The sequence below is a fragment of the Hemicordylus capensis genome, chromosome 2 (assembly GCF_027244095.1).
Source record: "Hemicordylus capensis ecotype Gifberg chromosome 2, rHemCap1.1.pri, whole genome shotgun sequence".
Taxonomy (NCBI): Eukaryota; Metazoa; Chordata; class Lepidosauria; order Squamata; family Cordylidae; genus Hemicordylus; species Hemicordylus capensis.
Genome location: NC_069658.1, coordinates 101,574,873 through 101,592,736, shown reverse-complemented (window position 1 = coordinate 101,592,736; position 17,864 = coordinate 101,574,873). Strand labels below are relative to the sequence as shown.

Sequence of the window (17,864 nt, the reverse complement as noted above, 5' to 3'; positions counted from 1 at the left end):
AAGGGAGCTGGGAAGTATTTCCAAGCTGGTCTGGAGAAGCGCGTACGAATAAGGCTCCAGCTTCGAAGGAGGATCTGTGCAGCTGCTGCTTCGGACTGTAGCAGCCACTTCGTGTATACACGAGGGCCAGTTTTTGCCGTTGCTCTCCCCAGACAGGTAGCGAGCGAGGGGCGGGGAGGAGGATCAAAGGAGAGTAAGTGGAGTAGATCGACTTTCCACCACCCCTGCCTTTTTGGCGCGCTGCTTTTAGAGCAGTGCTCTGAGCTGACTGTCCAAGTGGGAATTAAATGGTGGTTAAAAACCCCAGCGCGGGGACGGGAGGGATTGGAAGCGATGGAAGAGGGGCGTGTCGTTGTTAGCAACCGCCGCTTGAGGGGCAGCCAATGAAGAAGCCGGTTTGCTGGGTCACGTGGGGGAAGTGGTTCTTGTGTGCGAGAGGAGGCGGTTGGGAAACCAAGGGAACGGCTGCGAACGCGCGAGGGAGGCTGAGAGAGCCCGCAGGTGAGGCGGAGGTGGCGGGGCCGAGATGGGAAGAAGGGATGTTGGCAGCAGAGGGTGGTCTCTTCTTCGCCAAGTTTCTTCCTTCTTGGGTTGCGACTGATTTTCCTGGCAGGGTTTCTGTTGGTCGAATGTCAGGCTCCTGCCGACCAACCTGTGCTGCTCGCGCCCGGTCTGCGGGGTGGGTAAGGTTGGCAGTGCTCTTCCCGCTATTGAGACCTGTGCAGAACATTTCCCGCTCCTTGGCATCGGAAAACAGGCGGCAATAAAAACAATCTTAGTAGCTGGTTAGCCTCTGGGGAAGTGGATTGTCTCCCCTGAATGCTTATGCTTTATTAAACCATCCTAGGATCCTTTCAGTTAGTCTCTGTCAAGTACTTCATAACCTTAGAAGCTGAAACAGAGCCATTTTTTGCTTGTTTGTTAGGTTTCTTCACATACTCAAACGTTAATTTGGCCAGATAATTATTCTTGGTGTACTTTCACTTTGTCAGTGAAAAGTGGTATCTTGACTCTGTGATCCCTCTTAGTCCAGTATGTAATGATATTTTGAGACCTCATTAAGTCCCACTTGTCTGGATTGTTGGAGAAGTCTCTTTACTAGCATGACTGTCATTGGGAAAGTCTTCAACCAGTGGGATGAGACTGCAGCTAGAGAAGATGTAGGAGGCCTCTTTTTCATCAGTCCCAGGAGGTTCACTTGGACTGTTACTTGTTTGGGCTTCCTCAACACCAAATACAGTAGGAAGCAAAATGTTAGGAGGAAGGAGTATCCTTAAACAGCAGTATCTCTCTCTTTTTGCAATTTTGCTTTACCCCCTTCAGTTTTTGCATTCTCCTTCCTTCAACATGGCTTCTGTTGTCCAGGACAGGCCAACTGTGTATACATTCTGAAAGAAATAATTGTGGATCTCTGCCTCAGGTTGGGCATATGATGAAACTATCTCTGTGGGCCTGGAAGGAAGAAAATGAAGTAATGCAATTTGTAGCTCCTCATGACACCTGTGCATTTTAGGGTTGGCAAGGCATTGACCTTAAGATGGATTATTTCTCCAGGTGCTTCATATTCTACTTTAAAATGTCAGTAATGTCAGTCTCAGTAAAACACACTTTAAACAGTAATGTTGTGTTTGAAGTATTTCTTTAATCATATATAGGTAAAACATATACATTTCTCTCTAATACCTAAAAACATTTCCATCAGTTTTGCATCAATGTGTACAAAGCAATGTCTAATGACACAAAACATCTAATGGCTTGACTACTGCTGCTCAGTTGTTACTTCAGTATGGAATGGAGGACTAAAGTAGGCCCAGGGTTACAGCCTTATTAGCCTATGGCAGTGATCTTCACTACTTTTCAAGCGGGGGCCTATTCAGCACAAAATATTGAATGTGAGAGTCATTTCCCACTATGCTGACCTTTGCAGAGTATTGCACTTTTCTTAGTATTGGGAGGGCCTTTTAAGAAAGATGGAGCACTCTCTTAAGAGCTCTAGGCAGGAAAAGGAGGGAGAAAAGGGTCCAGACTCCAGAGTAAGTCTGGATAAGTGTTAGGGTCCCAGCCAGTGTTCTCTCTAAGGCGTGCACATGTGCCTGTGCTCACATGTTTTTTGATGTCTGCTCAGTCAATTTTAGATCCTGCTCAGGTTGAATCAGGAATGCCCCACTCTGAATATATATGTGCACACATTGCCTTGACACTTCTGCCCAGAACAAAACTCATTCCACACACAGGTGAAAAAAAATTAGAGAGAACACTGGTCCCAACATACATATACAGAAATTTAGGGATAGCAGGGTTCACCTAGATATTGCCCCCCACCCCCATGTTTGTATCGCCGGAAAGAGTGGGAGCTGACCTCAGGCTTGAATGTTCTCTCATTCACTTCAGGAAGAAGTGAATCGAGACATGCTGCGTTTATTTGAACATGGGATCCTCCCTAACTCTTTGAGATTAATCACAGCTTAATTTCACAATGTCAGGAAAACTGTCATATTCAAATAGGACTTATTTTCAGCATATAAATATGGGTTTTCTGGCCTGGTTTTTCATTTCTTGTGCAAGAGAGGGGTGAACAAGCACAAAGTCTGTATCCTATCTCTCCTGAGGGGCATTGTCTGAGTAGAGCCACAGTTCCAGGAAATCCAGCTTTGCATCTTTGGGTATTGTATGTAGCTATTAATGTAACATGGTGGTCATTGTTTTCTGCTTTTTAGTTTGCATCCCAACTTGGCACATGACTAGAAATGATTGACTCTGTCAAAATAAGGAGACAGTGCAGCTTGGATTTTTACTCTCATTATGAGCACCTGTGTGCAGTTCAAGGCTGTATACCTATAGCATCTATGAAAACTGGGATACGTCGTGGTGTTCTTGATATAAATGCAGATCGTGTCAAAGGTGCTGACTGGATACCCCTTCTGAATGCTATCAGGCACAACAAGACTTTGACTTCTATTGCCATAAGGAGCTTCCACCATCAAGGACCTGGAGACTCAGGTAGTAACTAGTTAAGCTGTTAGTCATGCTGGGTTACCACTTCTAAAGTCGTTTACATTTGTGGTCATTTTTTACAAGGATTTATTGCTATTCTGTAGAACTATTGCAGTAGTGTTCCAGCTTGGTCACTGAGTGCTTTCATAGATGGAACATGAATTTTTAAAAAAACATCCTCATGTATGACTAAATCAAATTAAGGTTATTTTGCTGACTGGATACCCAGTCAGCAATGTTTAAGAAATAAATTAAAAGGTGGACTTAAGCAAACCTTAATTTTTCCTATTTTTCATTTTCTGTTTGATTTTTCTCCTGTTTTCTCTCTTAATGGTACTGCTTCCTTTTTGCTTCAGCTTTTCAGCTGGAGTCTCTCTTCTTAGAACTTTCCTAACTACTAGTAGAAAAGAGAACTGCATGCAGCTTGCATCCTGCACATGAATGTTTGGAATGTCTTTGGATACAATGAAATTGGTATAATGGAAATCTTATCTGATTGCAAAGATTTAAGTGGTGTGCTAGGAAGTATGCTGTGTGAACAGTCGGTGAGAAATGATTGCTGTGCAGTCATTCACTCACTATCTTATACAGTTCATCATATACAGGTGAAACTCGGAAAATTAGAATATCGTGAAAAAGTCCATTAATTTCAGTAATGCAAATTAAAAGGTGAAACTGATATATGAGACAGACGCATTACATGCAAAGCAAGATAAGTCAAGCCTTAATTTCTTATAATTGTGATGATCATGGCGTACAGCTCATGAAAACCCCAAATCCACAATTTCAGAAAATTAGAATATTACATGGAACCAAGAAGACAAGGATTGAAGAATAGAACAATATCGGACCTCTGAAAAGTATACAGTATACTGTGCTTGATTGGCCAGCAAACTCACCTGACCTGAGCCCATAGAGAATCTATGGGGCATTGCCAAGAGAAGGATGAGAGACATGAGACCAGACAATGCAGAATTGCTGAAGGCCGCTCATGAAGCATCCTGGTCTTCCATAATACCTCATCAGTGCCACAGGCTGATAGCATCCATGCCACGCCGCATTGAGGCAGTAATTGTTGCAAAAGGGGCCCAAACCAAGTACTGAATACATATGCATGCTTATACTTTTCAGAGGTCAGATATTGTTCTATTCTTCAATCCTTGTCTTCTTGGTTCCATGTAATATTCTAATTTTCTGAGATTGTGGATTTGGGGTTTTCATGAGCTGTACGCCATGATCATCACAATTATAACAAATTAAGGCTTGACTTATCTCGCTTTGCATGTAATGCGTCTGTCTCATATATCAGTTTCACCTTTTAATTTGCATTACTGAAATTAATGGACTTTTGCACGATATTCTAATTTTCTGAGTTTCACCTGTATTGACACTGAAATCATATATCTGGCAACCCTTATTTGTTAGGGTTATACTCTTTTCCTCTTCTCAGATTCTAACAATACCACTTCTAAGGTAGCAAAGTTCTGTAATGTAAATTGTGTTAGCAAGCAGTTGATAAAAGCTTAACTGTGCTGTAGATTTTTGGGTTGTTGGATTTTGGTGGTGGTGTATAGTGGGCTGGTTTTATTGTATAAGATAATATATTTTATGGTTGTCATAAGATTTTTGTCTGATCGTTGACTGTAATAAACTCTGATCCTGTTAGGTGTTGAACGACTGGGAACCCACATAAGAAGACGAATTCCAGCAATACGATCCAAAGATCTGACTGGCCAACTATGTAAAGCTATTAAAAGTTGTCTGACCATCTCCAGTACCTTAACAACTCTGGAACTACAAGGGTTGCTTTTGAGGGAAAGAGACTTAATATTACTGACAAAAGTAAGACTACCTAATTGTAGCAAATGTATGTTTTCAGGAAAATATTATTCTGTATTCACTTTAAAATTTTCTTTGTTTTTGAAGGGGTTGGCTAGCACATCATCTTTAGAGAGCCTGTCTTTAGCACACTCACCAGTTGGTGATGGAGGTTTGGAAAGTAAGTTCTGAATTTTCTAAAGAAAAACTGACTAACGTGAAGCAATGGAATCAGTATTATGTTCTGTTTCTGTTCGTAAAGTGTTCTGAGTATCTGTAAGTTCTGCGAGTTTTAACATACTAATTTAACCCTTTAAAAACACCTTGATCTGCTTCCTTTGGTATGTTAAAGCATTTTCCATATTTGAAATGAAGTTACAGTATTCTGTTAAGGTCTTACATCTTGACTTTTTCTGATGGAGACTCTTAGAATATGTTAATTATTAACAAATAAACCCTGATCACTCTTATAATGTCAATTAGTCCTCAGAGATAGGTTTAAACATTGATTGAAAGCCTGGCTAATAAGTGACAAATGACATTTTTTTGGACAATATACTAAAAGTTGTAGGTTGCATGTGCCGTAGAGTCAGTGTTGACTCCTGGCGACCACAGAGCCATGTGGTTCTCTTTGGTAGAAACAGGAGGGGTTTACCATTGCTTTCCTCCCATGCAGTAAGAGATGATGCCTTTCAGCATCTCCCTATATCGCTGCTGCCTGATATAGGTGTTTCCAATAGTCTGGGAAACATACCAGTGGAGATTTTAACCAGCATCTTGCTCCCTTGGCAAGTTACTTCCCCGCTGCACCATTAGTACTTATGTTCAATGTTGATATCCAAATGATAGTTTAGGTTGCTGCTTCAGGTGCATTGGATTGTAAAGAGTAGATGTATCTGAAACTTACAGAGGAATACACCTGATTATATACAGAGGTATATCTCAGGATGACTTTGAACCTGCTTTTCTGTGTAAATGGTCAGTCTTCTGGAATGCATGTGTCCAGCATTATGGTCCCCAGTCTTTTTGCCTGACTGAGTAAAACTTCATAGCTGGTCATCAGGCAGTGGTTTCAAACCAAAAAGACACATTCTGCTAATTTTCTGGAGATGGAGCTAGAGTGCAAAGAAAAATTCATCAAAGCATCTCTATCTCTATATATGTTTCTCTTAGGCGTACCCGCCACTAATCCCATGTGTGGCAGCTCTCATGAGAGTTCACGAGCAAGCTGCCAGCAGGGGAAGAAGAAAGTGGTGCCGCTGGAGGCGAGGCGGGAAACAAAGCGGCGGGGGTGTGTGTGGACAAACAGGCAGGGGTGGATTGGCGGGAGAAGGAAGTGGCTGCAGTGGGCAGGGGGAGAAGATGGTGGCAGGCCCAGCAAGTGTTTGACTATTTGACCACCAGGTGGCAGTCCTAATTCTGTCTGATAAGATGATAGTGGATAGTTTGAATTTTTTTCATATATGTGAGGAATGAGTTTTGTTCTGGGTGGCAGTATCAAGGCAGTGTGTGCACATGCATTCAGAATGGAGCCTTCCTGATTCAACCTGAGTGGGATCTAAAATTAACTGAGTGGACATCAAAAAATGTGTGCACGCACACACACATGCCTTAAAGGGAACACTGGCTGTGCTTACTAGAGAACTGTGTTGCTAATGGTGCACATATTGCATGTTGTCCTTCTCAGAGTAACCCTGTTTAGGCAAATCCTTAAGTAGTTTGGGCACCATCCAGAATTGGTGGGTGTTCTACTTAGGGGCAGTACTCTGACATTAGAGCCTTGACCTGAGACTTAATGGTTTAAAGGTTTTCTTATTTCCAGTATCCTTAGGTGAATTTTTATTACCAGCTAGAACAGAGAGGTTCACAAAGTGTGGGTCAGCTAGTTATGCCTTGGAGACAGCACTCTCTGCTCCTTATGTTGTTTGAAAGCTGTATTCTAGTTGCTGTTCTAAAACCATCATTATGGCATGTACCATTAGATGGGAAAGCCATTCTAGTGTACTGGATTTGGGGGGGAACTCCAGACCATGCCACTGATACTGGATGCTATTGTAGACCAGCATTGTCAAGCCTCTTAAGAACATAAGAACAGCCCTGCTAGATCAGGCCCACGCCCTATCTAGTCCAGCATTCTGTTTCACACAGTGGACCACCAGATACCTCTGAGAAGCCCATAGGAAAGAAGTGAGGGCATGCCCTCTCTTCTGCTGTTTCTCCCCTGCAGCGGGTATTTAGAGGTATCTTGCCTCTGAGACTGAGGATGGCCCACAGCCACCAGACCAGTGTTCCCTTAACAGGGATTCCCAGATGTTGTGGGCTACAACTTCCATAATCCCCAGCCAAAGACCACTGCAGCTGAAGATGCTGGGAGTTGTAGTCAACATCATCTGGGAATCCCTATTACAGGGAACACTGGACCAGACTAGTAGCCATTGATAGACCTGCTCTCTGTAAATTTGTCCAAGCCCCTTTTAAAGCCACCCAAGCTAGTGCCCATCACCACATCCCGTGGCAGAGAATTCCATAGATTAATTATGTAATGTGTGAAAAAGTACTTTTTGTTGGTCCTAAAATTCCCAGCCTTCAGTTTCATGAGATGACCCCTGGTTCTAGTGTTGTGAGAGAGGGAGAAAAATCTCTCTGTTCACTCTCTCTGCTCCATGCATAATTTTATACACTTCTATCATGTTCCCTTTCTCCCTTTCCCCCTCTTTCCTTTCCCCTCTCCTCTTCTCTTTGTCTCTTTGCTCAGTCAAATGAGTGAAAATGGCATGCTGTTAAAAGGACTGGTGACTTGTTCTCCCATATTGCATGACGTGGATTGCTGGCTTAGATCTTAATCCTACACAATAATGTGTGTGTTTTCAATTTATTGTGTGAGGGAGGAAGTGAATAAGTATAAAGACTGCTTTAATTTTATAATGTATTTAAAATTAAACTACAAAATAGCAAGCTTAGACAGATACTGAATTTAGAGGTGTTTTTGTTTTGTTTTTAAATTACAGTAATCTGTCAAAGTGTGAAGAATTCAGCTTGTATCAAATCTATAGACTTTACAGGGTGCAGTTTGACCTGGCGGGGTGCAGAACATATGGCCAACATTTTAAAGGTAAAACCTGTTTTGGCTGGACTTCTGAAGTTTGATTTCTAATTTGAGTTCTACCACTCCTGATTGCCAGATCTGTGAAGAGATGTAGCTGGCAATACTGGATATTACATGAAGATGTTTTAATGCAGTATGCTGCCTTCTCGGTTGAGCAATATAAAGTAGTTATATTAAAGTTGAGCAATATAAAGTAGTTATATCAAAGTTGGAAGGAATGTCGGAAGAGGCCACTGTCATAGCTAGGGAGCCAAGGCCTATGTGACTGAGCTTGTTTCCCTGTTTTCCTCAGAGAGACGAGTTGAATCAAGTATAATAATGGTTGCCATTTATTTTAAAGAGATTTCTCATTCCCAGGGGGAAGATCTCACCAGCCCTGACAGAAACAGAAGACCTTGTGGTCTTCACTCCCCTCATCTCGACTCTAGCGTAATCTTCGCTGCCAGTGAATAAATTTGCAATCATGCAGGAATCTACAAATGGCAGATTTCCAGAGTTTCCTTGTGCAAATCCCCTTTCAGTCATCAGCACAAAACATATCCACACAGCTCAGTCTTCCCACACTTCTCAGAAGGCTGCAAGGAGGTTGAGCAGTGTTGATGTTAGAATCACCTCAGCCAGTGGGAGAGCATTTTTGCTCAAGCAGGGAAATGTGAATCTTTAAACAGGGTTTTCAAACAAACTGTTTCACGTAGGATGAAGAACAGCAGTACTACCTAATGGTTAGCTGCTTACTGGCTTAATACTACTAAAAATGCTATATGAGATTTAAAAGATATCCTCATTTAGGGCATTCAGAATTGTAGCCTTAGTTTTCGGTCATACAAATCTATTCTATTTTTTATTTCTCTACTGCCTTTTGCTAATATAGCCTCAAGTTGGTTTGCAGCATATTTAAAACAATATAAAACAAAGTATAAAATTGAATAACAGAGGCAAATTTAAGCTACCATTAAAATTCCATAAACAACCACAGAAAGCCATAAAAAGTCATGTAGAGATTTTCCTCATTCCCCAAATGCATCTGAACAAAATAGTCTTCAGTTGCCTACCGAAGGACAAGAGGGAGGGGAAGGAAAGGGAATGAATTGTATGGTCTGGAAGGGAACTGTACTTTCTGGAGGCAACCAACTTTCTGGAGGCAACGCCTTCTCCCACGAGCTGTATCTAGGATAGGCTGAACCCTTTCCCAGTTGGATCTCCTCCTGACTGCTAATGCTGTCTTGTCTGGATTAAGTCTCATCTTGTTTACTCGCAACCAGCCCATCATCTACTCTAACCACCCAGTCTGATTCCCACTGAGTCTCTGGGATCGGATGACATAATGAGTTAGAGCTGAAGGCCCTCTTTCCAAATCTCTGGATCTCTTGGAGAGGTTTCACATATATGTTAAATGATATAGGGGACAGAACTGAACCCTGCAGGACCGCAAAGATCAAAGGGCTGAGAAAAAGTCCCTCAGTAATGCCTTCTGGACCCTCTTCTCAAGGTAGGACTGAACTGCCCAGTTCCAGTGTAAAATTAAATTGTTCAGTCCCAGTCCTGCAAGGATTTCATAGCCAATGGTATTGAAAGCGGCTGAGAGATTCAGCAGAACCAATATGGACATGCATCCCCTATCAAATTCCTGGAATTGTTTGTTCACCAAGGTGCATATATCTGAACTGTGTAATATTTTTGGTGATGAATAAATAGCAGTGTTACTAAGCACTGGTATCTTAATGTACTAACTTGAAAGGCATTGCATAATGCATGGTTTGTCTATGTTCCACACAACTAGGAAAGCCATTCAGAATCCTTCAGTGCAGCTGCTAAGGAGTATGGTCAAACTACTGCTCTTCACACACTAAAGAGTAAATTTGAAATGTAATTCACCCCCTTGAATTATAAATATTACTTAAAATACCATTATAATCTCAAGCAATAGTCATTCACTGTTTATTTCTGCTTTTCAGCAGCTGTTCTTGTTTGTGTTCATGGTGGTTCTGTCTTTCAAAGCACCAGGCAATGAAAAGACATGGTGAAGCTTGGGCCGAAAGCTTGCGCTACAGGAGACCTGACTTAGATTGCATGGCTGGTTTGAGGCGCATCACACTCAACTGCAACTCGCTTGTTGGTGACCAAGGTGCTGCTGTCTTAGCAGAATGCCTTGGAGAAGACCTGTGGCTAAAAGGTGTGTGCTAGACATAATAGCTATAAGTAGGGCTCTTACTCTAGGATATAGCACGTTTACTCCTGTTACTCGGAGTAAACTTCTGCATATTTCAAAAGATTCATGCCTTAGTATCAGGGTGGATTTGATTTAAATCAAATCTATATAAATCATGATTTAAATCACTAGTCGGTAAGACTAGCTTTAAATCATGTTTTTTATATAAAGACTCATTCCTGCTGATATAATCTTAATATTTACAACTAGATGAAGGTTTCATTTTTGGCCCTCTTCTAGATAGAAAAATAATCTTACAGAAACCTCTAGAAGAGCATGACATTGTGAATGGATTAATGGAGTTCATCTACCAAAAAATTTAAACATTGCATATATACAGTCTCATGCTACATAATTAAAAACTAATCCTTATTTCATGATGAATAACCTTTGGACTATAATGTATCTTAAATAGAAAACTACCTTTAAATAGATGTTTTTCTCAAAAAGCATTTTATTTTAAAAATCCAGTTTAAATAAAAAAAATCTGATTTAAATTTTAAAAATCTGATTTTAAAAAAATCATTGATTTTTATCCACCCTGCTTAGTGTAGAGGTGAGGAATATCATTCTTTCTCCTTTTCCGTGAGGCCTCTTGTAGTACTAACAAAGTCTTATAAATAAGGATCATTCTGTTCTTAACTTTAAAAAAATAATAATTTCTGTTCTCCCTCTTGCCCTGCCCCAGTGGCTCACAAGATTGGTTATAGCAGCATTTACTCTATAAAATGTGATGATAAAAATAAGACCACAGCAGTTGCTAGGGTATGGCATCCAAAGCCATAAAATCATATGAGAAGGATCAAACTAATTCAAATGCATGGCAAATCAAAAGTCTGAATCATGTGCTGAAAACCCATCAGAGTGAGCTAAATGAGTCTCTTGCGGAAGAGAATTTCATAACCTGAATCTTGCCACCTAAAAAAGCACTGTCCCAGGCCCTCTCATGACTATGGAACACAGAGCAGAGCCTCTATGGATGGCTGAAGTAGATGGGCAGATATGGGGGAAAGGAGTCCTTCAAATTTCTTGCTCCCAAACTATTTTAAGGTGATACCTAGAACTCTTGAATTATGCTCAAATTCAGTGAAGATGAAATCATTCAACAAAATCTACTGAAGTCTAAATAATAGAGTTACATGCTCTGAAAGGCAAGCATAAGCAGAATGACTGCCCCATTTTGCATCAGCTAGAGCTTCTGAACACTCTTCAGCGTTGGCACCACATGGTGTGTTACATTAATCCTACCTGGATAAGATCAACATGTGACTATCTATGATAGTGGACAGATTGCCTAACCAGGAAAGAGCACAGTTGGTGCACCAGGAGAAGCTGTGCAAAAGGGCTGCTGCCACAGCTGCTGCTACTAATTTTGATAATCTCCTTTAAGTCTTCAGCTTTGACAAGGCTTTGCACTCTGTGTGTGTATGTATATATTCCTATTTTGATACCTATATTTATTAGGTACAGAATACAACTCTGAGTGGGTTACATAAAACATACCATTTAAACAACAACAACCAAACAATTAAACTCTTAAAATAATGTAAACAGTGTGAAAGATTAACAATATTTTTAAAAAATATATATTTAAAGGCCTGTTTAGACAGCTACTTTTTCAACTGTTATTTAAAAGCAACCAGAGAATGGGAGGCTCTAATTATATTAGGGAGCATATTCCAATGACCTGTGGCAGCCCTAGAGAAGGCCCAGTTCTGTGTCCTTGCCAAATGAGCTAGTGGCAACCGCAACCAGATCTCTCCCAATCTCAAATAGGTGGCAAGGTTCATGAGGAAGAAGGTACTCTCTTAGCCTGGACCCAAGCTGTTCAGGGCTTTATAGGTAATAACTAACATTTTGTATATGGTCAGAAACTTATTGGCAGCCAGTGTAGTTAGTTTAGAATGGGAGTAATGTGGTCTCTTTGTGTAGTCCCAGAGACCATCCTGATTTTGCATCAATTGTAGTTTCTGGGCTAAGTACAAAGGCAGCCCAATGGACAGTGCATTGCAGCAGTCAAGCCTGGATGTTACCAGCATGTGCACCACTTTTTTAAGGTGGTTTGCACACCCAGGCCCAATAATGACAAGACACGTGTGACTGAATGAACTAGGGCCACTTCTATTAATTAAATTATAACAACCTGCAATGAGGAATTACAATTAGAGTGTGGGTGCCCCCTCTGTGGGTCAGCCTCATGAGGAGGACTGCCCACCACAGGGTGAAGGACTGGGTTCTCAGTGGACTCCCACTGAGGGTAGGCTAGCCAGCCCCCACCCCACCCAGTCTGCAAAACTCTTGAGTGGTGGGTGCCATCCGGCCTCTGAGTAGGGGCAGATCCCAGCCTAAGGGCCGCAAAACCTGCAAGGGCTGTTCCTCAGCTTGCCTACTCACCTTAAATGGTCCTCCAGTCAGACACCAAACAAGACAACCTACTCCAGTGCATTCACCTGCAAAGTGACCAAATATTCATCAATGAAAACCCTACAAATAGAGTCAGTGAGAAGTAGGTGGGGATGTGCATGAACCGGTTCGGAGGCCATGTTGGAGGCCTCCGAACCGGTTCGGAGCTGGACCGGTCCGGTACCGAGGGGGGTCTACCTTTAAGGGCGGGGGGGTAGAACTTACCCCTCCCGCCGCTCTTCCCCCTCCGGCGCTGCAGTTTAAAGCGAAGTTTTTGGAGTGGCAGCGTTCCTCACGCATGCGTGCTGCTCTTACGGAGACTTCTGGGTAACGACGGGGGCAGGGGCGGCAGTGAGGAACGCTGCCGCCCCAAAAACTTCGTTTTAAACTGCAGTGCTGGAGGGGGAAGAGCGGTGGGAGGGGTAAGTTCTACCCCCCGCCCTTAAAGGTACACCCCCCCTCGGTGCTGGTCCGGACTGATGCACATCCCTAGAAGTAGGTGAAAAAAGGCCTCACCAAAGTCAATCAGGTGTGACTAAAAAATTTCCTACTAGGCCCAAAAGGTGACCAGATAACCCTAACTGAAATGGGATGCTGCAGGATGGGTACTTTGCCCCCAGAGTGACTAAGGGAGATGCAAAGGGAGTTGGCCACTTAAGCAGCTGCTCCCCCACTCCCATTGGCTGGCCCAAGACACATGCTGAGGGAGCCAAAATGGCGGCCCCCGTTCCTGTCTCAAGGGTTGGGAGCACAACTCCACCCTGCCCAACCCAAATACTACTTGGATGTGGCTAGAGCTGAGGTGAGGTGGCAGCAGACAGGGGAATCTGAACAGCTGGCAGAGATGAGGGCTGAGAAGACTGATCAGGAGGAAGCTGGAATTTCATCTGTGTTAAGAAGACATCTCAAGAGAGAGGCTCAGTGGGAGACACGCAGGCGCAAGATCTCACAGGAGAGGAAATAGAAATACTGAGTCAGGAAAGCCTGATTGGCTGCCGGTTATCTCGAGCCCTATATCAAGCGGACGCTGTTCCTGAGACGGTACTGTCAGCAACGTTGCCTTCCGCAGACAGTGTTCCTCGTACTTAGAATTGTTCACCCTTTATTGTTTCAGCCTGTCCTTGTTCTGTTCCTTCCTTGCTCCTTTGGTTTCAGTTATTGCTGAGATATCATAGAGGGGGGTACCTAGTTTAGTTTCAAGGAACTCTTTATTTTGTTTATACTACTTTATCTCTGACAGTCATTCTTCGCTTTCATCTGTGCAGCTAAGCTGCTATTCTTATCTACAGAATTTCGATCTTGACTCACAGAAGTGGAGCTGGAGGGATTGTAAATCCTGTCAGGTCAGCAGTGCCAACAGATTTACGACAGGGTCCAGAAGTACTCCAGACTCTGTACCTGTTCTTGGGGGAGTATAACCCTATCCAGAACATGAAGATCTAAACCAATCTGAATGACTAGCCCAACATTGCTCCTCATCCCCCACCCTCTGCTTTTGCCTCATCACCTCTGGTTTTAAGATAGTCAAGGACCATTTTATAAGAAATGTAGAGAAGGCCTGAATAAAGAGGGTCTTGGCAGAATGATGGACTGTTCATCTTCTCCCACTATGACAATAGTAGCTTGCTCCTTGGAGTAGCACTGAATAGTTGTGATAAAGCAGCTGCTTGTGGGTCGGTGGTATGTGAGTCTGCACACACGTGCAAAACAATGCATGAGCTTGGTAAGTGCAGTGAGTGTGAAACTGACCAGTAATTGACAGTTTTAATGGTAAAATGTGTAAAATTGGTGCTGAAAACTTAATAATCTGGATCGTGATCCGTTGAGCCCATAAGTGAATGGGTTCTGCGCCTGCGCAGGCACCTCTCGGGCCGACTAGGTAGCTCCTCGCGACGCCCAACCGCCTTTCTGCACGTGCTCCTGCATTCCATCTATATAGTGCGGTTGGGCGTCTTCCGTTAGTTTCTGTTTGACCGCCACAGCGTTCAGACCTCGTGTGGGCTTCTCGGTAGACAGAAATAACAAACTTTACTTATACGGCTTGAAAATTGGTTTTGAATATTGGACAGGATAAACGGAATTGGATATTTGGCTTGTCGGACTAAGTTAGAAGACAGATTGGACTGATTTATCTGGCTTTACCTGGACTGCTAAACGGAATTGGAAACTTGTTTAACGGACTAATTTAGACGACAGATCGGACTGATTCTTTGGCTTTACTTGGATTGTTGTTGAATTTTGCAAATTGCTTCACGGACGGTGTTGACGAACTACAGTTCGGATTGCTTACAGACGAACTGCTTACGAAAAATGGAGAATAAAACAACGTTTAAGCGTTGTGGGAGGTGTCGGGCAAAGTTGCCATCCACCGACCATCATGATGCCTGCTTGTTGTGTCTCGGTGAGGAGCACAACACGGCAGCTTGTAAAATTTGCTGTGCATTCTCGAAACAAACGAGAACAAATCGGGCGTTGCGCCTTAGAGCCGCGCTTTATGAAGACGCACTCCGCCCGCCGACCCCGCGCCCTGTGGATCCGTCGACATCGACTATGGCATCGACATCGGCTGCGGTATCGGGTGCGGGGAGTCACGGAGCTGTCGCAGTACAGTCTAAAACCGTGTCTGATAAAGCTTTCAAGAGACCTTTGGAAGTCTCCTCGAAGGAGCACAAGCGGAAGGAAAAAAGGCATCGACGAGAGGAAAGCGTCGGGCATGAAGGTGAGAAGACTGGACGTAGGCTGAAAACCCCATCACCTTCCTCGGTGCAGGGATCGGAGGGCGAGTGGAATACAGAGCATCGAACTTCAAGCCCGGTCTCGACACCGAGAGCCTCGACGTCGACCTCGACATCGAGAAAGGAACGAAAAGACAAATCATCGGTACCATCACCCTCGGCGCCGAAGCCCTCGACATCGAGGAGTGAGCACACCGGGGTCATTTCGACATCGAGCTCGACATCGACATCGAAGGCGAAGAGCAACCGTGACTCTTCGGTGCCGAGAGAGACTGTACACCGCGTCTCCCTCTCCCCTGCACACACTCCTCAACAGTCTCCCTCGACTCCACGGAACCAGGGAAGCCACCGCTCTGATAGAAGTGCGACTTCGGCACTCAGGAGCCTGATGGCATCGGATCCAAACACCCCTGCAGAATCCACATTCCAAGGGTTTGTGAGTGCAGGGTTGGATGAGGAGGAGGAGGAAGGGGAAGAGGAAGTGGAGTTGGAGCCGGCGCTCCCCCATCCAAGGACTCCATCGCTTTCCCCAAGAGTGGCAGCAGAACCTTTGATCCAGTCACCCTTGGCTGTGGTACCACCGTTGCCTGGGTATTTGGATGACAGCATACGCCATCGAACAACTCAACCCTCGCATACGTGTGGGTTCAGACACACACTCCCGCATGATTACGCGGAATATTTAAGGTGGAAGGCGCAACAACCCGACCCACAACCTCGGGTAGAGAGTCATCCACCTGCAGCCACTGCCCACAGGGAGAAACCAAGTGGGAAGCGGAAGAGAAAGAGCACTCCGCCACCACAGAGCCCATCGTCCAGAGAATCTTCTCCTGGGTCAGTGCATCAGGACTATGGTACTGAGGATACGGATTCTGATCGAGGCAGTGGACAGACAGAGCTTCCACCTGAAGTGCCACCTCGCCTTTCGAAATCCCCAACTGAAGAACTCAAAGCGTACCATGTAATGATTAGAGAGATGGCAGAGGCTTTGGGGTTAAATCTGCAGCTGCCAGATACTGAGTCTACCGACCCTGTTTACAACATGATTTTCCAGTCAAAGGCTTCGCATCCAGTATCTTTACCTATGATACCGACTATATCAAAGGCAGCAAAATCAGCGTGGGAGACAGTGCATTCAGTGAATCCAACTTCGAAGCGCATTGAAAATTTGTATCGGATATGTGATGGAGAGGACACTTACCTGCTGGAACACCCGGATCCTAACTCCATTGTGGTGGATTGTGCATCTTCATCCAAGGGCGGCCGTCGACACACGACTCCTGGGGATAAAGAGGGCAGGAAAATTGATGTGTTAGGCCGCAGGCTGTATGCTACTTCAAGTCTAGCTATCAGAATTGCAAATTACGCAGCGTGTATGGCGAGGTACACTCACCTCCTATGGGACAATTTACTCCATGATTCGACCTCCATGTCCGCGGAGGAGCTGCAAACTAGACTCCATGAGGTATACGAAAGGACGACCGCAGTAACAAAACAGCAGCTTAGTACTTTCAAACACTTAGCTGAAACTGAATCCAGAGCCATGGTGACAGCAGTCACCATGCGTCGCTATGCCTGGCTACGGGCAACATCTCTCCAGCCAGACATGAAAGACAGGGTTGAGAATCTGGCTTTTGATGGAAAGGGTCTTTTCCATGAGAGTACAGACGCTACCATGGAAACACTAAAAAAATCTAAATTTACAGCAAAAACTTTCATGGTATCCACTTCAACAACTGGCTCCAGAGCATACAATCCCAATAGACAAAGGCCATATCGTTACCCAGATAGGGGAGGCTTCAGGAGACAGAACAAGCCCTACCAGAGATCTAGAGGCTTCCGGAACAACAACAACAACGGCAGCAATAGAAACAAAAGCCAAAATAATCGTCATAACAACAAGGAGGCTGCAAAGCAGTCGTTTTGATTGCAATGTCAGCCCACTACACTTAGACACAATTGCCAGGACCACTACCATCGGCCCTGTAGTTGTCAGCTCAGACATCAGACTGGCAAGCCATGCTATGGCATGGCACAACATAACATCAGATCAGTGGGTTCTGAGGATTGTGGAGACGGGTTATGCAATAGAGTTCACAGCTCTACCCCCGTTCTCAGGGCTCCGTTTCACGAGATCAACACCAGTGTTGGAAGAAGAGATAAAGGTGTTATTGGAAAAGAGGGCAATTGTGACAGTGCAGTGGGCGAAGAGGTTGTCCGGATTCTACTCCCGCTATTTTCAGATACCCAAGCGGGATGGGGGGATACGGGCAATCATGGATTTGAGAGACCTCAACGATTTTGTCTGGGCCCGGAAGTTCAGAATGACGACGTTGCAGGAGATTCTACCCTTTCTGGAGCAGGAAGAGTGGGCGGCAACGTTAGACCTGAAAGACGCTTACTTCCATGTGGGCATCCAGGAAAATCACCGAAAGTATCTACGCTTTACGGTGGGGACTACGATTTACCAATATACTGTCCTCCCTTTCGGACTATCAACAGCTCCAAGAGTCTTTACCAAGGTGGTGGCAGTGATAGTTGCATTCCTTCGCACTCAGGGCCTAGTGGTCTACCCGTATTTGGACGACTGGCTCCTGGT

General features: G+C 44.1%; 1 protein-coding gene across 7 annotated transcripts in view; it reads left to right on the top strand.

Annotated features, from left to right (window-relative positions):
- The window catches only part of CEP78 (centrosomal protein 78), a 38,120-nt gene that overhangs the window by 501 nt on the left and 19,755 nt on the right, over window positions 1-17,864 (top strand). The window contains exons 1-6 of one of the 7 annotated variants that reach the window (XM_053302568.1): window positions 8-156; window positions 2,718-3,000; window positions 4,661-4,836; window positions 4,921-4,993; window positions 7,821-7,924; window positions 9,917-10,091. In XM_053302568.1, coding sequence (XP_053158543.1) covers window positions 2,748-3,000; window positions 4,661-4,836; window positions 4,921-4,993; window positions 7,821-7,924; window positions 9,917-10,091 — 781 coding nt within the window. In that variant the 5' untranslated portion in view covers window positions 8-156; window positions 2,718-2,747. The other 6 variants (XM_053302569.1, XM_053302565.1, XM_053302571.1 and 3 more) reach the window with 6 other exon arrangements.